The following is a 23,303-nucleotide window of genomic DNA, read 5'->3' as shown; positions in this document are numbered from 1 at the left end:
GCCAGACTAAACAACCTCCGAAGTTCTTCCCAGCTCCAAAAGGATCTCCTGGATATAACCAGGAGAACACAGGTTTGGAAATGCTCTCAGACTAACATGGCTACCAGGTGGTTGGCCCCTGAACACATCATGCTGACTGAAAGAGGCCAGACTCAAAGGGCCGCACGTTGTATGATTCCCTTCATGTGAAATGTCCAGAAGAGGCAAATCCCTAGAGACAGAAAGTAGATGGTGGTTGCCAGAGGCTGGGTGGGGAGGGGATTAGGGAGTCACCACTGATGGACATGAAGTTTCTTTTTTTTTTTTTTTAATACATCTTTACTGAAGTATAATTGCTTCACAATGCTGTGCTAGTTTCTGTTGTACAATCTTTCTGGAATGATGAAATGTTCTAAAATTGACTGTGGTGATAGTTGCACAACTCTGTGAATATACTAAAAACCACCAAAATGTACAGCTATTTAAATGGGAGAATCCTATGGCATGAAATTATTTCAACTAAATAAATGAAGTAAAAAAATCAGGTAAGTACTTGCATTAAAAAAATTTAGATTTCTTTACTAAACTTTTTTTTTTTTATCAGAACCCAGTACTTGAGGACGCTAGCTGACATCTACTGAACAGTCACTGTGTGCTCTTAACTTTGGAAAGTGGTGTGGGTGGCCTGGGGAACACCTGGAGATGACACTGTTCAGTCAACGCACAGCAGAAATTCCATTGATTTAACAGTATGGATTGAGCACCAACTATCCACACTGAACTGTGCTAGATTATGAGAATAAATTTTGAATAAGACAGACATAAGGTCTGGGACATCACGACAATTATAGTTTTGTCACAGTGCAAGTGGACTGCAAGTTGCAAAGAGCATTACAAATGGCAGAAGCAGACAAAGGAAGAGGGACGCAGAGAAAGGCTGATTCCTCCACTGACTGGGTAGCAGCAGGATTCTGCTTACTTTCTTGGGGCCAAGGAGTCCTGAGAAGGGAACAAATGGAAAAACGGTGACAAAGCCACTCCCACAGAGAGCATCCCTCCTTAGGATTCAAATGTCAACCTACTACAGTTTAGTGTTAGCTTCATGTGGTTTGTGTATTTCATTCTGACTACTAAAGTCCTATCAAAAGTTATTCTCTCACTTTTCCAAGTACGATTTTTGATAGGTTGGATGTATTTCTTTAAGTGCTCTCGTGGAGAGTCTAAGCTAAAACTTGTTTGTACAGACTGCATTCTCCAAATTAGAAAACATGATTCACTTAACAGAAATCCACTTTTACCAACTTTCAAGGCCTATTGTACATTACACAATGCCAGTTAAATTTTAACTTGTTTTGCTCTAAACTATTACTAAACAGCCCTCATTATACAATAACTTGGTATACAGACTTTTATCACATGGAACAGAGCTGATAAGTTAGGGAGTCAGTGCTTGTTATCTGGGATGGCCCTAGTAGAAAGAAGTTCAAAATTCCACCTATCTTCATATCCATTACAATCACCTTGGTGCTAATCTAGGAAGGAAATGGAAGGGATGGGAAGGGGAAAAGCAGAACACCAATAAAAAAGAAACATTTGTCAAAACTCACCAAACTATACACATTAAATGAATGAAATTCACTGCACATATATAATGCCTCCATAAAGCTGGTTTTAAAAAAGGGACACCAAGTTCAATTCATCTTTCCATCGCCTGCAGTTAATGCAGTACTTGGCTTATAGCAGGCGCTCAAGAGTTCTGTTGAAAAAATTCAGGTAGAGGAGGAAGAAAAGCAAAGCCCACAACAAATACAAGTACCAGGGCTGAGGAACGATGACCTCTAGTTCTACTGCTCTACAGCAACAGTTCCACTCCCAGATGTCAGCAGGCAACAAAACTCCAACTGAACTACTCATTGTTTCTTATTCTCCTGTTTTTACTATCGCCAGAGATGCGCCAGCAGGGGCACAATTTTCATTTTTAAATATAAACTTTTAATATAGTCACGATATAACATTTAATTTTTAAAAGTAACACTTAAACATAATCAAGAAAACAGAATTAAAGCTTTACAGAAAACATTAATAAGAGGATACCTATTCTGACCTAGAGAAAAATAATTCACAATTATCACGTGGTCTCCCAAACTAAAGAAAAATCAACTTCCAAAATGTTAAATCTTGAAGGGGAAAAAAAAGGGCAAAACAAACCATGGATGTGCATCAGGGCAGGTCAACCTTTTGAAAGTCCATTTTTACTCCCCATCCCTACATGCCTGACCACCAAATAAGTCTCCTGTGTCCAGCATGAAGGAGGCATTCTCTAGTCTTTCTTGCCCCCTCTCTTTCCTACTTAAACTTCTTTTTTAAAACATATTTCAGGGGACTTTCCTGGTGGCACAGTGGTTAAGAATCCGCCTGCCAATGCAGGGGACACGGGTTCGAGCCCTGGTCCGGGAAGACCCCACATGCCACAGAGCAAATAAGCCCGTGCGCCACAACTACTGAGTCTGTGTGCCACAATTAATGAAGCCTGTGCACCTAGAGCCCGTGCCCCGCAACAAGAGAAGCCACCCCAATGAGAAGCCCGCGCACTGCAACGAAGAGCTTCCCCCGCTCACCACAACTAGAGAAAGCCCGAGAGCAGCAACGAAAACCCAACACAGCCAAAAATAAAATAAATAAATGCATTAAAAAAATAAATAAAACCGTACTTCACTAAGAACTCCCTATTTGCAGACAGATTCACTTTTCTGTCATAGATGTGACTCATGTTCCTGTGGACAAAAAGTCTTTCCTTTAAAACTGAGGCACAGTAAAATTAAGAAGACTGACAGTACCAAGTGTCGATGAGGCTGCAGAAGGGGAGTTAGGCACTGCTGCTGCAGACGGGAAAGGATGTCACCACTTTAGAACAGCTTGGCAGCTTCTCACAAAATAAAACATACACCTGCCCTATGACATACAACCATTCTACTTCTAGGTATTTTAACCATGAGAAATGAAAACATATGTCCACACAAAGACTTGCACATGAATGTAGTCAACAACTTCATTCATAATAGTCAACACTGGAACAACAAATGTCTGTCAAGAGGTGAAGAGATAAACTGTGGTCCATCCATACAATGGACTATTACTCAGCACTGAAAAGGAAGGAACTCCCACAACATGGGCAAATATCAAAAACGTTATGCTGAGTGAAAGAAGGCAGATAGAAGAGTACTCTCTATATAATTCCACATAAAGAAAATTCCAGAAAACAGAAACTTAGCCTACAGTGACAGAAAGCAGTAATGGACAGTGACAGTAATTGCCTGGCTAAGGGATGGGGATTCATGGTGAAGGGGCATGAGGGAAATTTCTGGGCAATGAAAATGTTCTATATCTTTACCATGGTGACAGTTACCCTGGTATATACATTTGTCAAAACTCAAACTGCAAGCTTAAAATTGGTACGTTTATTGTATTAAATTATACCTCAATATGGCTGGCTTTAATTAGACGCACATCTATAAATAAGGTGGATGAGGCAGCTATATTATAAAAACAACTCCTGAAGACCAAAGACCATAACATTGATTTTTCATTTACATAAGTAGAATTCTTAAGTACTCTATAAATATTCACACATGAGGACTTTTTTTTTGTAAGATTTCATGTTCCCCGGTTCAAAGACTCTAACTAGTGCTACACACCACCACCTAAACTAGTAGGCATGCATTTGTACTGCGCTACCTGTTATCATCGTAACAGGCTCCTTTAAGCCTCCAACCTCAGATGGTTCATGACTGGCTTGGCCTTTATAGCTGCCTAGATCCCCTGACCACCTACTCAAACTCCACACTACAGGCAGACAACAACTGCCCACAACGCTGAATGGAAACTAGTGTTGCACTAAACAGACTGCTCCATGAGCAGAAACCTGCTAAATCCATCTGTTCTACAGGACTTTTCACTTAATGAAATATGCTGGAACCAAACCAACAAAAGCTTGGCTACTGAAGGCCACCTGCCAGAAAGGAGAGTGCACCACTAAACCAGAGGTACGCATTAAAAGACATCCAGGAAAAACGAAGTGTGACTACCTACATTATTTTCTTCTAATCTAATGGTCACTGCCAATGGTCTCTTCAAACACCTTGGAAAATCTAGAGATGACTACGAAAAAGGACTCATGTTAGCTGTTACACACACCCCTCTCCTTCCAATTTTAAGGAGGAAGTATAGAGAATATTCCCTTTCATGAATTACTTTGGTTGTTAATGAAAACCAAAGTTAGAAGAGTTGGTTGAAGCAGTAAAAGCTGCAAAATTACTATCTGCTGAAAATAAAAGAATGCAAAAGCAGGTGCTGAGGGCGTGAGGACCACCATGCCTACTGAGGAAGCAGTCCACTGCTTACTTTCTCAATTTAACCTCCACCTGATGGCCTGTTGAAAAATAGCCTCCGAAGACTGTAATTACGGAGGTACATTTACTTTACCAGCCAAAACAACAGACTGCACTCCATTCTTGAATTATGTAAGTTCACTGTTACGATTAAAAATCTTTTACTAGAAAAATGAAACTTGGGACTTCCCTGGTGGCAAAGTGGTTAAGACTCTCCGCTCCCAAGGCAGGGGGCCCAGGTTCAATCCCTGCTCAAGGAACTAGATCCCACATGCATGCCGCAACTAAGAGTTCACACGTCACAACCACGAAGGCCGAGAGCCACAACTAAGGAGCCAGCCTGCCACAACTAAGACCCAGCACAACCAAATAAATAAGTAAATAAATTTAATTAAAAAAAAAAAGGAAAAATGAAACTCAAGACTTTCCAGAAAGTCTCCCTTATGTTAAGTATGTGAAGCTCAGGACTTCAGTATCCTAGAAAAGAAATTTTTTTCACCCAATCAACTCACAATACTCTGTTTTTCATATAAAGACAGAAAACCAACCCCAGGAAGAGCTCACCAAGCAGGGGAACAGGGTCAGCTGTGCAGGACAAAGGCCTCAAGCAGTGCTTCTCAGCCTTGACTATACCTTAGAATCACCTGAGGATCCTCAGGCCACAATTCTGGGTTCAATGGTGGGAGGCAGGCTTCCTGTGTGACTCTGATGTGCAGTCAGGGCTCAGAATCACTGAACACAGGGGCATTCCCACACCCAGCGATTCAGGTATGGGAGAAACTAAGCAGACAACTGGAGGGAGGGCCAGCAGAGCTATTTCGACACTCAAGTATGCCCCCAAACCAGACAGAAGAAACTATAAAACAATTTGAGATGACTGTTCACTCTCCAGGAGGACCCACTGCTTGATGAAGAACAACCAGAGCAAATGTTTTTAAAATGGGAACGATTTTAGTGCTTTTAAGGATTTATTTATCATTAACAAGTTAAAGGCAAACAATCAGAAGAAAAACTATAATGCAACTAAGCTAGAAATAATTTGATAGAAAAATTCCTCTCCAATGCAACTTTTCAGAAATGTCTTTTCCACAGACACTTCTTTGTAACTGAACTCATTTCCCATTTGCTCTTTTCACTCAGTGAAATCTTTCACCTCCAACATTCTGCTTTTTCAAAAATGACCTCCCAATCTAAACCAAGATCATTCTACCTCCTTAAGCTAGTCAATCCATCAAGCACTTGATTAGTAATAAGATCTCTCTCACACGCACTTTTCATAATAATTTTACCTTCAGGGGATTCCGTAACTCTACAAGACTTGGTCCTGTTTCTTTAACCATTCTCTCTCCTCTGGGATGGCACCTGGATATTCCCCCACTAAGCAGCTCACCTATTCTCAGCTTCAAGTATGCTGATGAATTCCAAACCCACATCTTCAACTTGGATTGCCCAACTATACTGCAGTTCCATATTTCAAGCTGCCAGCCCCTAGGCTCTTCCACTGTTATGTTCTAGTTTAACCTTAAAATCAAAAGGTCCATTATTTTCTCAAAACCAGGTTTTACACTTATGCCAATAGCAAACTTCACTGTTCTTCCTATCTTCTAGATGAGAAACCTTGAAGATTATCTTGAATTATATACCCCAACTCCTGGCACAATCTCATCAAAATGTTCAAAAATTTTTATCTGGTAAAAACAGTAGCAACTGCATGAATTGAAATAAGCATTCCAATTAAGTGATGCATCCTGACATCCCATACACCCACACCTGAGATCCAGAGAACAGGATCTCAGTGAGTCAAAGGCAAGAGCAGAACCTTTCTGAACACAGAATATACCTCAATAATAAGATTACTAAAAAAGGGGGGGGGGGGCTTCCCTGGTGGCACAGTGGTTGAGAGTCCGCCTGCCGATGCAGGGGACGCGGGTCTGTGCCCCGGTCCGGGAGGATCCCACATGCCGCAGAGCGGCTGGGCCCGTGAGCCACGGCCGCTGAGCCTGCGCGTCCGGAGCCTGTGCTCCGCAATGGGAGAGGCCACAATAGTGAGAGGCCCGCGTACCGAAGGGAAAAAAAAAAAAAAAAAACGTAAGGAAGACTATAAGATACAATAAGAAACCATCAGACAGTCCAGGATGACCTGCCAAGGAGAAAGGACAGAGTCTGAAGTCTGAGGAGCCCAGGAGGAAATGAGAAACCTGGAACAAGTGTGGGGAGGGATGAAGCGTCAGGTAAAGGACTTTGCGGCCATCCTCCCAATGTTCATTCTCTTCCTCCCCTGTTGGATAACGGTCACCCAGTTCAGAAGGCTGAAACCCCCCACTCCAGAGGGGAGCCAGCACGGCATGCCACCCCTGTAGCCCAGAGCACTTGGTTCAGGGTGACCCAGAGGGCACAAAGCTCAGGGCACTGCCAAGAATTCCGGGACACACACACACACACTCTCGTGCGCCGCTTTGTGTGCTGGGCACAAATGTGAAGCCCGCAACTACTGTAGCCATTTCGCCATTGGGGAGAAAACTAGGCTTAGGATAATAGCGATACAACACAAGTGAAGAGAAACCAGGTCTTCAAAGATGTCACTGAACTGATGAATCAAACCAACCTTGAAGCCTGACCTACCTACAGAATTTCTAGTGCCGTGAGCCAGTAGATCTCTAGTTTATGGTGTAAGCCAGTTAGAGCTGAGCTTTCTTTTACTTGTTATCAAAAGTATCCTGAGACAGAAGTGGAGTGCGTGATCCAGGAGATTCATACCAAGTAAGATCACTCAAAAGGCAAAAAAAAAAAAAAGTTAATCTGAAACCTAAGTCCTACTCACCCTCCCACATGGAATGCCCTCCTCCTTTCTCTCCCTTTGCCCAAATCCTATTCATTTTCAAGGTCACTCATTGCCCACTTCCTTCACTCCCTGAATTCCCCCTGCAGAACCTGACATGTGCAGCACCTAGTTCAACACATCACACATCTCAGAACCTAACCCAGTGGTTCCCTCTGCCTCAGTCACCTGCTGAGTCACCCACTACGTACACAGGGTCAGAACCCTCTGGCTGCCTTCCTGAGCAGCTACGAGCAGTAGCTAAACCAGCCTTCAGCAAACATGAGCCAGCTGACTGACAAATATTACATAAAAAGATCTTCCTCAATCTTCTGCAAATATTTCATAGTGTAACTTGCTTTTGATCAAATCAGTATGTAGTTTAAAAATAAAAACATAAAAAAACTTCATGTTTTAATTTACCACTAATCATTTCCTTAATATTACTAAGCAAAATGTATCTCCCATTCTGCCTCCAAGTAACCAATGAATTAAAGATGTTCATCTTTCACTTTACAATACTGTGCTTTAACTATCTCTGGGAAATAAGATCATCCACTCACAATGAGAAACAGCTAATAAATGGAGCCCAAAAATGCCAAACATCACTGTTTTTAGCATGTATAAAATATAACTTGTGGATACTCCACAGCACTTAAAAATAACATTGAAGAAAAATGTTTAATAATCAAGAGTGTTTACAATACAAGAAATGGGGAAAAAATACTAAACAACATACAGCATAGTCCTAGGTTATTAAAAAAGAAAATGCATTATCACAAATACATCACAAAGAAGCTGCCTTGTTCCCTATGCATCCCGTGCCAACTGCTCATCCCAAGGCCTTCGCTTCCTCCACCCCCTGCCCCAGGCTGAGTTGAGGCCTTCAGCACTTCTCAACTGGATCACTGAGTGTCTAACTGGTCTTCCTGCCCCCGACTCATCCTTCACCCTCCAAACCACATGCAGCCACCACACTGCTTTCTCTAAAATGTGGACCTGATTACTCTGGTCCCTAGGAACAGGCCTGCAAGGCCCCCGAGACCTTTCAAGACAACAGGCTCCAGCAGAGCTCGCAAGAGGCCCCAGGGCTGCGCCCCCCACCCCCCGCCCAGAACTGCAGGCTCAGGGCCATCCACACGGGGTCTCTTGCCCAGAGCGCCTTCTCTCCCACCAGGAGGGGCGCCACGGGCTTCTCCTCACATTACAGAACTCAGTTCCAGAGTCTCCTCTTCGGGAACTACTTTCCTAACAAACTGATGAGTTACTCACTCTGGATTTCAACAGTTGATGAGACTCTTTCCCACATTCAACCATGGACTTCCTGAATATACCGACGGTGTTATATCTTTCATTAATTTATTTATCAATATTTTTGAGCACTTACTACATTCTAGGCCCGAGGAATGTATAAGTGGACAAAAGAAATCCTTGCCCTCGTTAATCTTACATTCTAGTAGGGAGAGAGAAAATGAACAAAATAACTATGTTAGGATATTAGATACAGGGTATCAGAAGGTGGTAGGTGCTGTGAAGAGAAAGCAAGGCAAGAAGGTGGTGAGGGTTCAGGAGGCTGTATTTTAAAGAGGCCAGGGAGGCAGGCCATCCTGAGAAGACATCATCCACACGGAAAGCCGCCCAGGGCCAGGCAGCAAGCTCGTGGACTGAGGCGGGGCATGCTGCAGCAGAGGGTCTCGGGTAGAGAGGACTTATTTGTACTCATTTTTGTGGCACTTAGCTGAGCTCAAAAAATAACCAGTGGATGGGGCTTCCCTGGTGGCACAGTGGTTGAGAATGTACCTGCCAATGCAGGGGACACGGGTTCGAGCCCTGGTCTGGGAAGATCCCACATGCCACGGTGAAAATATGCCCATACGCCACAACTACTGAGCCTGTGCTCTAGAGCCCACGTGCCACAACTACCGAAGCCCGGCCGCGCGCCTAGAGCCCGTGCTCCGCAACAAGAGAAGCCACCGCAATGAGAAGCCCACACACCTCAATGAAGAGTAGCCCCCGCTTGCTGAAACTAGAGAAAGCCCATGGCAGCAACGAAGACCCAACGCAGCCAAAAATAAGTAAATAAAACAAAATAATAAAATAAATATTTAGGGCTTCCCTGGTGGTGCAGTGGTTCAGAGTCCGCCTGCCGATGCAGGGGACACGGGTTCGTGCTCTGGTCCGGGAGGATCCCACATGCCGCGGAGCGGCTGGGCCCGTGAGCCATGGCCGCTGAGCCTGCGCGTCCGGAGCCTGTGCTCCGCAGCGGGAGAGGCCACAGCACTGAGAGGCCCGCGTACCGCAAAAAATAAATAAATAATTATTTATTTATTAAAAGTAAATAAATAACCAGTGGACAAACGATGACATTGGCTGAGATATCTAAGGTGACAAAGGTGGCGAACACAAAAAATAACTGAGGCAAGCCAATGGAAAAGTCCTCTTTCCACACTCACCGCTGACACACATTTGGGCTCTCCACCTTGGAAGGTAGACAGCTCCGTGGTTCTTGAATTTGGGGATAACGGCATTTGTTCAGAGCAGGCCAACAAAGGATCAATGCTATGGACCACTAACTGGGACTGGGAAAGCTATGGTGAAGGCATTTTATTTACATCAGTAACGGTCCTCTGATCTCAGCTACACCTGTTGAGAAACAGCCCAAAGAATGAAACAAAACAGCTTATTAGCTGATACACAGATCAGTCACCTGGATTCAAGAAACTACACAACAGAGATAAAGAGAGTCGTGAAACCCTTAAAGGAAACTTAGAGGTCACCTGCATTCTTAATCCAAGAATTACAACCAATCTGAATACCTCAGGAGCAGCCCACCTCTTCTGCATCAGCTCTCATTACTATAAAGGTATTTCTAGGGAGGGCAAAGCTGTCCCGTGTGGTTCTGCACACCGTCATCCTGATCTTCATTCCTAGAACTGGAAACACCAAAACAAACCCTCGTGCAGTCCTGAACCTGACAGCCAGACAGCTGCTCCCACAGGCAGGACAGGATGCTGTGCCCGACAGGGAGGCCACTGGAGGGGAAGCAGACCCCTCAGCGCTCAAGAAAGCCTTCCTGAGCCCCAGGCCCCTCCCGGGCCCCTGTGCTCCTACCCTGAACACCTGCCAGACGACTGTCTGTGTACTGTGCCCTCCGCCAGGCAGGGCCATGCTGTCCTTCCGCCACTCAGGCACTTGGCCCATTCGGGGCCAGCAGGCTGCAGGCCTCCAGGAAGGGCTGACTGACCAGGGAGGAAAGACACGGCACCCCCAGAATCAAAGTCCACAGGACCCTCCAGGCTCGCTGTGCACGACATACGTGGGCGGGAGGAAGCTAACTCAGATCTGTTTTCAACCAAAAAGAAATCAATGGCAAAGAAACAAATTGGCAACGTATTTTACTTTCTGTCCACCTTAAAAAGAAAAGAAACTCATTTTTCAACATGTGTCAGTGGGTGAGAGGCAAACTCTTTCCAAACTGAGCTGCAGCAACTCTGTGTCCAGGACTAGTCATGGCTAGGATATTGCTAGTGTCACTGCGTGTGAAGTTCAATTTACAGCCAGTAATCTTCCAGCCAAAACTGAAGAGAACGCTTTTTAAGATTTTTTTTTTTAAATTATCTCTTAGCTCGTTCTCACTGAATAGAACTCTAGTCACAGATGAAAAAGGAAGTTTGTGCTCCTGGCACTTAACTCACACTGTGTAGTGTGGCATGGAAAAGCCAAGAATTCAGTAAGAACCAAGATGGAACCAAGAGTGATTATTTTAACACCAATTTGTGACAAACTGGAGACAAGAACTTCTAAGCTGACAAATCCATGAGCAGCAACCAAAAGAAGGCAGCAAGAGCTTCCGGCAGCAAATTGGCTTAATGCTCAAATCCCCAAAGAGATCTTGACCACAAATGGGCTTCGGGATGAATCAGGAACTCTGTTCCATCTCGCTGGGACATCAGACGGGCACAGTTAAATCGCGCTGTAGCCGAGTCTGTGCTGCCCTCACACTGTCCACAAGGGCCCCATCTCACCGCACGAGCACAGCAGTCTCTCATGGCTACGGGGAACATAATGTTCATGTATGTGTGTGTGTATATATATATATGTATTTGTAATTGTGTTTTGCAGCTTATGAACCCCAACACAGGCCTCAACACAGAGCAAGAGCTGGATACATGTTTGTTGAGAAGGAATTAGTCAATGAGTTAGTTACTGAATTTCAAACAACACTGAACTCTCATTCTGAAGACCCAGTACGGCAGGTCTTCAAACGGCAACATTTTCAGGCTCCTCGATTCACTCTACTCAGTGCTAAAATTAATATTATCTCTCAGAGAGCCACAAACCTGTATCTTTTGTTGTTGTTCATACCTAATCTAGACTGGAAAAGTTTTTAAATGTGCAAAATAAGATTTAGTTAATCCTATTCATGGAAAAGTGCTCAGCAGGTTAAGGGAAAAGGCTGTAAACAAAACTATGTGGAGGGAGACTTCCCTGGTGACGCAGTGGTTAAGAACCCGCCTGCCAGCGCAGGGGACACGGATGCGAGCCCTGGTCCAGGAAGATCCCACATGCCGGAGCAACTAGGCCCGTGCACCACAACTACTGAGCCTGTGCTCTAGAGCCCGCGAGCCACAACTACTGAAGCCCACACACCACAATGAAGACTAGCCCCACTCGCCGCAACTAGAGAAAGCCGGCATGCACCAACGAAGACCCAACACAGCCCCCAAAATTCATTAATTAATTAATTAATTTTAAAAGAAACTATGCGGAGGCTCTGACACCTGCATATGGCTGAGGCCCTGGGGGGCTGAGGGAAACACAGACTTGGGGGCCTAATTAGGAGTCCCTACTTAGTGTGTCTGGATGGCCACCAGGATGCCAGGTGACCTGATGAGAGAAGACCATGACCAAGGATCACAACTTAAAACACACTATTACATAAAAGGATCCCAAACGTCTAAAATGTACTACAAAGAGTACCGAAGGGAAGCATTTCAGAATATTAACAAACTTCATCCCAGACTCGTGAGTTACTAGGGGTGATGTTTTTCCTAATATTTTCTTTATTTTCTAGGAGCATAATCAAGTACCTAGTGCTTGTTTTAAAGGTGCCCCCCCAAAACAGAAAGGGAATAATGTCCCCAAATGACCTTCACCTAACGACTCTATCCAACTATCACTGAGGATATTCAAGGGCTATTTGCCTTGCATTAATCTGCCTCAGATGACCCCAAAAGAATGTCCTAATTTTTCCCCCCTCAAAGTTTTGAGATTTAAGATGCTTGAGGTGCTGAGGTGAGCAGAGCGAACACTCTGAGATCTGGAGGAGAGCCGGAAGAGGGACACACCCTTGCCACCCCATGCAGGACCCCAAGCGGGCCTCTGCACAGCCATCTCCCTTAGCAACGCTAACAGAGAGCGGGACGACCCACTTCCTCGAACCCATGCTTTCCCACAGATGCCCACCTGCTGACAAGGGCAGACGCCGTCTAGGCTGGACTCGCAAGGTCCCTTGCCCCTCCTGACTTCGGTCCCGGCCCCTCACCCTACACGCCAGTCACCCATCAAGCCCACATGCTCCGGCGTACCGCAGGCTTTGAGACTTTGTTCCTCTGCAAGCTTTCCCCCCACACCCTGTCCTTGTGCTTCTCTGCTCAAATGTCGCCTTTCTAGGAGAGTCGTCTTCCCAGCTTCCCCTGATGCTCCCCCTTGTCCAATCCACGTGACGCTGCCACTCCTCCCCACCTCCACGGCACCCTCCCCACGCTGGCTCGTGGGAGGCCCCCGTGAGCCCACTTGGACGGTTCTGCAGGGCAGGCAGAGTGTGAGCGCATGCCGCCCTCCTCCACACTCTCCCCGGGGTAAGGCTGGCCGCCCGCTCCTCAGCACCCAGCGTTCTGAGTTCTCAGGGGCTCCCCACACCCTCCAGCTGCAGAGCCGTCTCTGGCTGGGTATCAGCCAAGGCGCCGCTTCCGGGAGCCCATCCTTGACTTCCCAGGGCCACGTCGACAGACCCTGTGCCCTCCCTCCTGACTCAGTCCTCAGCTTGGAATGACACAGGCATTACTGTGATTATCTGATTAGCGTCTGTCTCCCTCACTAGACAGTAAGCTCCCTGGTAAGAGCGACAATGCCCGTCTCTGCTCATCACTCCATCCTCAGTGCCTGGTACACAGGAGCCACTCAATAACTACCTGCTGAATGAATGAATGAATGCATGCATGAATGAACGAATGAAAGTTTTTGACTGTATTGTTCACACCTCTGTTACAGGAATTAACACCCTAAAACAGTATTTTCCAATTAGCCTGTTTCCCTCTCCCACTACCCTGTGAACTTCTAAAGCACAGAAACTCTCTTTTCAGCTCTATGCTGCTAATGCCTGGCCACCAAAATTTTCTGTTTGAACAATTACAAAAGATATAAAGTCCTTCATATGTAGTTCTGAATAAAGGTGTCTGGTATCCTACAAATTAATTCCAAAGGACACAGAATGCAACCCCTAAAAGACCTGATTTTGCACTTTATTAGAAGTAGTTGAGTATGGTTTCTGGGGAGAGGACCTGACAAGAGAAATCGGAGAGTTTTTTTGGATTTTTTTCTGTCTTTTGCCATTGCAGTACTTTGATAAAAACAAAGTGGGAGGGACTTCCCTGGCAGTCCAGTGGTTAAGACTCCACACTTCCACTGCAGGGGGCACAGATTCGATCCCTGGTAAGGGAACTAAGATCATGGCGTGGCAAAAAAAAAAATAATAATGATAAATAAATAAACAAAAACACAAAAAGAGAGGTGAACAAAGCCTAATTTGGGAGAAGACGGGGAAAACCCAGGTTCATTACCCAATTCCCCACTATGCACTAGGGTTGATGACCTGTCAACCTCTCCAACTAACGAAAGGCTTGTCCTCTCAGTAATCTTTAGTGCAGAGTTGACCAAGAGACAAGAATTTAATTTTGAATCAGACATTTTTTTTTACAATACAGAAACTGAACAGCATGGCTGCTATAATTAAGGGGTTGAACATCTTCAAAATATCATTTCTTTTTAAAATAATGGTCTGGGCATTTTAATAGTCATAAATTTCTACAGCACTTCTACAGTTCTCAGTATACGGGTCCCAGGGAACCACTTTAACCTCCAGAACATCTGCTCCATCCCCTGGCAAAATCTGGTAAAAATAAGAACACTTCCTATACTTGAATAGATGCGTTCAACAGTTTTAGAAACAAGACTAGCTCCAAAAACTCCAGCTCAGTGACTACCTGGTTAGAAGAGACCGCATTATGAGACAAGGGAACAAAACCAACAATGCCCAAACACAAAAAGGCACAGAAGACAGACTTCAAGGTGAGGACCAAGGATCAGGGAGGAAGAGAAGGACATACTTTTTACTTTAAATATTTCTGTTTCAGAAATTGCAAGTCTTTATTCTGTATTTAAAAATAAAATCAGTGGGACTTCCCTGGTGGCGCAGTGGTTAAGAATCCACCTGCCAATGCAGGGGACACGGGTTCGAGCCCTAGTCTGGGAAATTCCCACATGCCTTGGAGCAACTAAGCCCATGCGCCACAGCTACTGAGCCTGTGCTCTAGAGCCCGCAAGCCACACGACTGAAGCCCTCGTGCCTAGAGCCCATGTTCCACAATGAGAAGCCACAGCAATGAGAAGCCCACGCACCGCAACGAAGAGTAGCCCCCGCTCGCCGCAACTAGCGAAAGCCTGCACGCAGAAACGAAGACCCAACGCAGCCAAAAATAAATTAATTAAAAATAAAATCAGTAAGAACTTTCACCAAAATGCACTCTACACAAAATCTTGTAATTAATAATTAGTAGCAGATTAGCAACCCTTAGTAATTACTAACACATTAATATCTTTAAACATGTAAACCTTTATTTCATTCATTTGCCCATTCCATGAACCTTCACTGAGGAACTACCATGGGGAAGTCACACTGTGAAACATCAGGCCTTTATCAGTTCAGCCAGGTAGAAAAGGCAAAGGATAGAAGTCCAAAGACGTGCTCTTAAGTCCCTGATAGCTCATTTAAGAGCCATGCGACTTCACATCACAACCTCTTTTTTTAAACTTTTTTTAAAAATTTATTTATTGATTCATTTATTTTTGGCTGCATTGGGTCTTTGTTGCTACGCACGGGCTTTCTCTAGTTGTGGCAAGCGGGGGCTACTCTTCCTTGCGGTGCGCGGGCTTCTCATTGTGGTGGCTTCTCTTGTTGTGGTGCACGGGCTCTAGGTGCATGGGCTTCAGTTTTGGCACGCGGGGTCAGTAGTTGTGGCTCGTGGGCTCTAGAGCGCAGGCTCAGTAGTTGTGCACGGGCTTAGCTGCTCCGCAGCATGTGGGATCTTCCCGGACCAGGGTTCAAACCTATGTCCCCTGTATTGGCAGGCGGATTCTTAACCACTGAGCCACCAGGGAAGTCCCACAACCTCTTGAGTCTCACTTTATTCATCTGTAAAATGATGCTAATAACAATACATTACAGAGTTGCCGTAAGGATCAAACCAGTCACGGCACTTCATAAACCATGCAGCTTACACACTGCACAACTTTCTCCACGCGCTGACTGCTGCAATGCTTAATTTGATAAGTATGTTATTCCTTATCCAATTATCAGATCTACCCAGAAGGCCTACTCTCCAGGGTCTCAAATAAATACACACATCTCGGCAGCCACTTGAGGGGAATTACTATTTAAATATCGAGAGAAGTTTTGTATAACATCAGGCAAGAATCTCTGAAAACTCCAGAATTAAATGTCATTTTCAAATTCTCTTCTATTCCCCCCCCAAGTCCTATCACAAGAAAAAAATTGATGTTTTCAAAAAAAATAGAAAGGGTATATATTTTAACAATGAAAGTCTCTCAAAAGAGGCAACTGCCTCACTCCTCTGGAGTTATGAACTGTCTAAAATAGGAGAGACACAAAAGAAGAGGAACACCAGAAATCCCCTTGACAATTATCAGAACACCAAATAAATTCACAAGTTGAGCGGCCCTGACTAAATTTAACATGTATTGCTTATATCCAGAGCAAAGGATCCCATCATGCTTATGCAGGAACAATTAAACAATGCAGACTAACTCATTAGACCAAAAGGCCATCAAAGCTTCCCCCCCAGAGCCGTGTATTACATGTTCTCGGGCGGTGCTAGTTCTAGCTCACAAGGCCCATGGCTTGCAACTTGTAATTTCTACAGATATCCAGCTTTATTCAACATATTTTAAACCACAGAAATGAGTATTTTTGACTTGTACTCACAATAATGATAAAGTTCTATTTTTGTGAACAGTGAGGAGAGTAAGTTGACAAAATGGTCTGAAAAGCTGTCCCCACCGCTTCCCTGCAACCAGTGCACCTCATGGGACTAAAGCCCCAGGAGCGGGGGGGGGGGGGGGGGGGGGGGGGATGGTATTCATGGGACCCCTCCCTTCCCACCCCAGCCAGCTCGTTCACAGTAACAGGTCTGTAACATGAACCCCTCTATTTTGTGCGATCTTAAATGCGCATTTTTTCCTACATTCAGTTCCTTACAGCAGGAATACCTCTAATATTATTCAATTAACAGTTAAGGTTTTTTTCACAGTAGCTCCAATGAGTTTGCAGCTGTCATGGTGAATCTTTTGAAACTTTAAAGACTACTTGTCACAAAAGAGCACGGGCATGCCAGCATTTCTTCATAAAACAAGTACAAATGGGGAAACAAAACTGTACCATCAGAAAAAGAGAGGAAGAGAGAGAGAGAGGGAGAAAGAGAAAGAGAAAGGCAGGCAGCTATATGTAAAACTCAGGTACCAAAGGCACAGAGTGGGGCACCAGCCTTTCTATTAGGAGGTACTTTCATTTCTAATGCACTACTTGTGACACTCTTAAATCAGAAGAGTGTAGACTTACGAGATGGCCCTTGAGCTGATACCAGAAAAATAAATTGAGAACTGATCTGAAGAATGACAACCAGTAAAGCTGCAGACGAAGCCCAGGAGGGAGGGGCCTGAGGGACAAGAGCAGGCGTCCCCGGTGCGCAGACCCTTGGTGCAGACCTGGGCTAACACTCTGCAGGCACATGGTCATCTCTAAATTCTCAAGTGAGCCAGAAACGGAAAGTCCAGGAAGACACGCTGTATCCTCTCACTCCCTGCCCCAAACCACACTTCCACTCTACACCTCACCGACCCTGTTCCCAGGAGAGGGCAACCTGAGGACAGCGCCTTTCAAAACAGGGAGCAGCATGGAGCTATTGGTTTCTTGGGTCTCCTGCTGAAAAGGGGGTCATATCTGCGGAGCTTTTAAACAGTCAGAAAGTAGCCCACTCATGAAAAGTCTACACTCTGAAGACTCCACATCTAGGTTTCCGATAGATTCTACAATTCCTGATTCTTGAAACAAATAGTACTATAAACCTACCCCACGGGCTACCTTTATCTTGCCTATTGTTCTTAGTACAGACTGCACTGACAGAAACGGTCACAGAAAGACCTATTGGGAGATCACTTCAATAAACAGGAAAACTGCAGTCCAAGCACATGTAAGTCTTTGGAAATGAACATCTACACTGCTGAAGTAGCACTAAAGTGACAAATGACAGTAATCCAGTGGCCCAAGGCCAGTAAATTCCATTGCAAACAGATTTATCTGTCTTGTGCCACAGTGATTCTTGCATGTGTGGCAGTAAAGACAACTGTAACAGCGCAGTTACAGATTCAAAGGCAAGCGCTTCCCACTGTTTCGGTATTTAGTGTATCATCAGTAAGAAGTGTCCTCGGCAGCCACCCTTAACGGGCCACTTGAAAAACCAGATCCATTCACAGCAAGTATCTGCCTGTCTGAAATTTGTAAAAACACAAGAACAAACAAAAAATAACCCTGATGAACTATAACTCAAGCAGAGACGATACAACTTTTCTCAATTACTTCAATATTATATTCTGAACACAGCACAAAGTAAATGTGCCACTAGGCCTGGCATTAAATAATCATTAAGCTTTGGAATTCTTTTATCCTTTAAGTTTTCCTATGCAAACCACTATTCAAATCACTTCAGTTCCACATAAAAAAGCTCTCGAATATATGTCCTAACTGTTGCTCTAGAGAGGAATTTAGAATGAGGCGGTCCACTTACTATCTGCTCATTTCAGGACACTGGTCCCCACAAGACAGGCTCCAGAGGGTGAGGGTGAGGCCCTGGATAAGGCTCATCTCCACTGCTCCTGTGTAAAAACCACTGAGGCGACCATCAACGCACAAGCTTCAAATGGCTTATCTAGTCTTAGGACATGTTTCAAGATTTTGCTGTCACGATGCAAAGGAAAACTGGTATCTCCAAATATCCCGTATTTCAAATAATTTTATTTACTTCAGTTGCTCACTATGAAACTCCAATAAAAATGTATCTCTCTGGAGAACTACTAACTTTCAGTTACAAAGATATTCAACGATACAGCAACACTCTACCATATGCTGTCAACTGGATCCAAGAAATTCCACAGTGTAAAATGTGGGCGCCACAATGCTATACGTGAGGCAGTGAAAAGATGAGGGGGAGCCCGCTGCACAGGACCGGGACGGGAGCAACCACACGATGTCCAAATAGTATGTACGAAGCATTATTGTAGAGTTTTCACTATAAATGACTGCAATGATCACAAAAATCTCTTCTGGTTTACGGCAGAATTGGTCAGTTCAAATTAATTACCCCAAATCATTTAAATCAGTTCCCTCATGCCAACAAATGTCAGAGATGTACTTTCACTTCAACTGTCAAAGTTCGTTGTATTTATTAAAATGTGTTGAAAACTACTGGCATTAGAAAAGTTTCTAAGTTTTGCACTGTTTCATGTCAATCCAGGGAAAAGGGTTCAATCATTGGTATGGAAATAGGCTATAAACTATATAAATGTTTTAAATTGTAACCTTAAAAATCCAATTTTAAAATAGGACCCTTATAAAAACTTAATATAAGAAAAAAGAAAATAGGACCCTTACTGTTAATCTGTGATTGATATCCCCAATAATAAACAAGTAACACGCATAATAACAAATAACAGTGCTTAGCAGAGAGCGAGAGCCCAACCAATATTTGTTGAATTAATGAATGGCCATGACTATGGCAGGACCTTCAGGACAGCAGGTAACTGAATAAAACAAAATTATTAAAATGCTTAGCCTGACTCAAGCAGGATCCAATCATTAAATCCTATCACATATGTTTCATTACTTGTTTTCATTACTATTCTTCTAAAAAGAAAATTAGGAAAAGAAAGAAAAATATGAGAACTCATACTATTTCCTTTCCTACCTTCTGCATGCTACAACTTAAAAGCATTTTAATCACACTTTTTTTTTACAAATTTATTTATTTTATTTTTGGCTGCATTGGGTCTTTGTTGCTGTGTTTTCTCTAGTTGCGCCGCGCAGGCTTCTCACTGCAGTGGCTTCTCTTGTTGCGGAGCACGGGCTCTAGGCACACGGGCTTCAGCAGTTGTGGCACGCTGGCTCCGTAGCTGTGGCGCACGGGCTTAGTTGCTCCATGGCATGTGGGATCTTCCCGGACCAGGGCTCGAACCCGTGTCCCCTGCATTATGTTCAGCTAACTGTTGCCATTCCAATTTTCTAAAGATGTGTATAGGCAATATTGCTGTATAAAACATAAATACTAGGACATTTAGGAAAGTAAATGAAATTACAATCACTTTTACCTATTATCACCACTCATTAACATTTCACTTTGCATTGCGATTGGTGCTTCTGATAATGGAAGTGGGGACTTCCCTAGTGACTCAGTGGTTAAGAATCCGCCTGCCAATGCAGAGGACAGGGTTCGAGCCCTGGTATGGGAAGATCCCACGTGCAGCAGAGCAACTAAGCCCGAGCGCCACAGCTACTGAGTCCGCGAGCCACAACTACTGAAGCCCGTGCACTTAGAGCCCATGCTCCGCAACAAGAGGAGCCACCGCCATGAGAAGCCTGCGCATCGCAACGAAGAGTAGCCCCCGCTCGCCGCAACTAGAGAAAGCCCGTGCGCAGCAACAGACCCAACGCAGCCAAAAATAATAATAAAATTTAAATTTTTTTTAAATAAGAGCAAAGCTTAATTTAAAAATAAAATTTAAGGTGAGAAAAAGGCAAACACCAAATCTCTTAAGGAAAGAAATCTTTGAATTGCACCCTTGTAAAACTTAATTCAACCACTACTAAGCCCTTCTTTTTGTGCAAAGAACTATACTGAGTTACTTTAAAACGCAGATGTACAAGTGAACAAAAGTTTAAAGCGGAAAGTTGTAGAGCAAACTAAAGTGCCAAAAGTTTTAACAGAATTGCTGCTTCCTGTCAGATTTCATTTTTTTTAAGTTATCAAGTCTCAAATTCCGCGACACGCGTTAATTCCAATAGCTACTAAAACCTGACTGTATTTCCAAAAGGGCAAGAAAAACCAATTGCTTTGAAAGGGTTACGATTTACCGGCCACCAGTTTTCCAACAGCTACTTTGTTTCATTTTCCCTTATTTAATACAACAGCACACTGAAATGATATAAAAACGCGCAATAACTTCTAGGGCTTAGAAGTCAACACATCAGCGGTCCACAGCAAGCCTGACAAATAATACCACATGCCGATTTTTATCCAGACCGATTGTATTTGGGGGAGTGGGAATAAGAGTTCAACTCTACACTCATCTCTCTCTAAAAGCGTGAGTTTTACTCTTTCTTTCCACTACGGGATTATCACAAACGACCCCTAAGATACCGCTCTGACAGGGTGCGCTAGTAGTGTCAGCCAGGCTGAGGCGGATTCGTGCAAAAGATGTCACTCAAAGGCAGGTACAAGTATGGTCCTGGCGAGTTATTTCGAGTTTTCTTTGCACCAGTAACCTTAGGCTGCTTCTTAGTGACTTGAGTCTAAAAGTCAGAACACCGGCAAGCCGCCCCCCCCGCCCCGGGTCAATCAAACTGCGAAAGCAACCTTTGGGGCCATGGGGAAAACGAGGCAGCCCAAATCTTGGTGGCTCGTTCCGGGCAGAGAGGCGACCACAGGGCGTGGAAGGCTGTGCCGCCCCGGGGCCTCCCGAAGGTTCCCGGCTGCCTCCCGGGGCAGCCAGGGCCCCATCTGCACCGCCGGCTCGCCCCGCGGTCCAGCCCCGAGGTTAACCCCTTCGCGCCCCCCACGCCCTCTCCAGGCCGGCCCGGGCGCCCCCTCTCCGCCGCCCCTCTGAAGCGGGGCCTGGTGGGCTCTGGCGCGGGGCGGGCCGGGCTGCAGGCGGCGGAGGCGCGGAGGCGGCGGGAGGCTCGGGGCCTAGTCCCGGGCAGCGTGTCCCGGCGCCCTCCCCCACTCCCACACGCTCGCTCGGGGCCGGGGTGCGCCCGCCCGCCCGTCCGCCCCGGCGCCCACCCGCCCGCGGCCCGGGGCCCCTTCCCGCCGAGGGCACCGGCCGGGTGCTACCTGCGGGTTGCGGAGGGCCATGGCGGCCCGTTTCAATGAGCCTCGGCGCTCGTCCGACTCCTCACGCTGCTTCCCCCGCCGCCGCCATCTTCTCGCCCGCACATACACACTCGCATCGGCCGCCGCGCCTGCGCACTGGCCGCGTGCCGCGGGGCGCGGGGAGCCGGGCGCGCCGAGCGCGCGCTGCGCAGGCGCGGCCGACAGGTGGGCGTGCGCGGCGGGAGTCGGCCCGGGGCGGACCGCGACCCCGCGGCCCTTAGCGGATGCGGGCCCGCCCACCGCGGACCTGGAGCTCTCGGGGCCGGCTGCGGCGCCGGAGGGGAAAGGGCAGTGGACGGAGGTGATAACGCCAAAGCGCCCGGTCGGCCCGGTTTTCTCACCAGCCGGGAGGCCACCTGGATGGTGGGCGGGACTCGGGATGTCCGGAGCCCGGGAGCCGCGGCCTGAAGTCCGCCCGCGCCCCCGAACCCCAGGGTCGTCCTGGGCCGGGGTCTCCGAAGTGCGCGCTGAAGATCTCAGAGTAGTCCCGGTTTATGGAGGTCACATCCGTCCATTCATTAATTTATTCACTTCTCATTCATTCCACAAACACTATCTGAGCGTCTACTCTGTGCCACGCCTTTAGCTAGGCATTGGAGAATATTTTGAAGAAATAAAAATGAAAACGCACCGGTAAAGCGTTTAGGATTGGGGCCTGGCAAATAGTAAGCACTCAGCGTTGACTATCACACGCATACATGCACGCATACAGACAGACCAGCTTTCGGGTCATTGGTTCAAGAAACAGTGAACCCCCTACCTGACCATGCAGTTTATCACCTACTTTGTCCCTTCTAGCTGAGGGATTCGGGCAAGTTAATTCCGTTTCCTAGGTCTTTGGTTTCCTCACCTGTGAATGAGGCTAATAAAATTTCTTAACTCCCAAGATTTCTGTGAGGATCAAATTAGGTGCGTGTGAACGCACCAGCCCTCAATAAACATTAGCTTCTGTGATTCTTATTCATAACCATGATCGCTGTTTTCAAGTGCTCAGCAAACAGACACAGAGGCTACTATTACCAGACCCCGTGCTGAGCAGAGGGAATCAACAGTAAGATCCATTGCCACATTCCATAAGGCAGAGGGCCTGGTCTTTGCAACAATGGGATGCCATGAAAAATATAAGAAAGGGAAGGGATTGTCTAAAATAAAAGAGCTAAACTGATACAAACTGCTATATATAAAATAGATAAAAAACAAGGTCCTACTGTATAGCACAGGGAACTATATTCAATAGCCTGCGATAAACCACAATGGAAAAGAATATGAAAAAGAACATATATACGTATAACTGAATCACTTCTCTGTACAGCAGAAGTTAACACATTTTAAATCAACTATACTTCAACACAAAATTCTAAACATAAAATAAGAGATTAAAAAAAAAAACTTAACCGAATACAGTGCGTGAATCTTGATTGGATACTGGTGTTTTTTAACCTGGTAAATATTTTTTGACAGTTGGAGAAAGTTGCGTATGGCTTGGATATAGATGATTTTAGTGAATTATTGGTAACTTCCATAATATAATAATGATATTACGCTCATGTGAGAGAATGTTCTTTTGTTAGGATATGCATCTGAAGAATTTAGGGATGAATGTCATAATACCTGAGCTAT

General features: G+C 45.3%; 1 protein-coding gene across 1 annotated transcript in view; it reads right to left on the bottom strand.

Annotated features, from left to right (window-relative positions):
- USP10 (ubiquitin specific peptidase 10) overlaps positions 1 to 21,767 on the bottom strand; it is a 69,423-nt gene extending 47,656 nt beyond the window's left edge. The window contains exon 1 of the mRNA XM_030863164.3: positions 21,645 to 21,767. Coding sequence (XP_030719024.3) covers positions 21,645 to 21,665 — 21 coding nt within the window. The 5' untranslated portion in view covers positions 21,666 to 21,767. The remainder of the gene's footprint in view (positions 1 to 21,644) is intronic.
- Positions 21,768 to 23,303: the final 1,536 nt, after the last annotated feature.

This window comes from Globicephala melas, chromosome 19 (genome assembly GCF_963455315.2).
Source record: "Globicephala melas chromosome 19, mGloMel1.2, whole genome shotgun sequence".
NCBI lineage: Eukaryota > Metazoa > Chordata > Mammalia > Artiodactyla > Delphinidae > Globicephala > Globicephala melas.
This window is presented reverse-complemented; position numbering and strand designations above follow the sequence as displayed.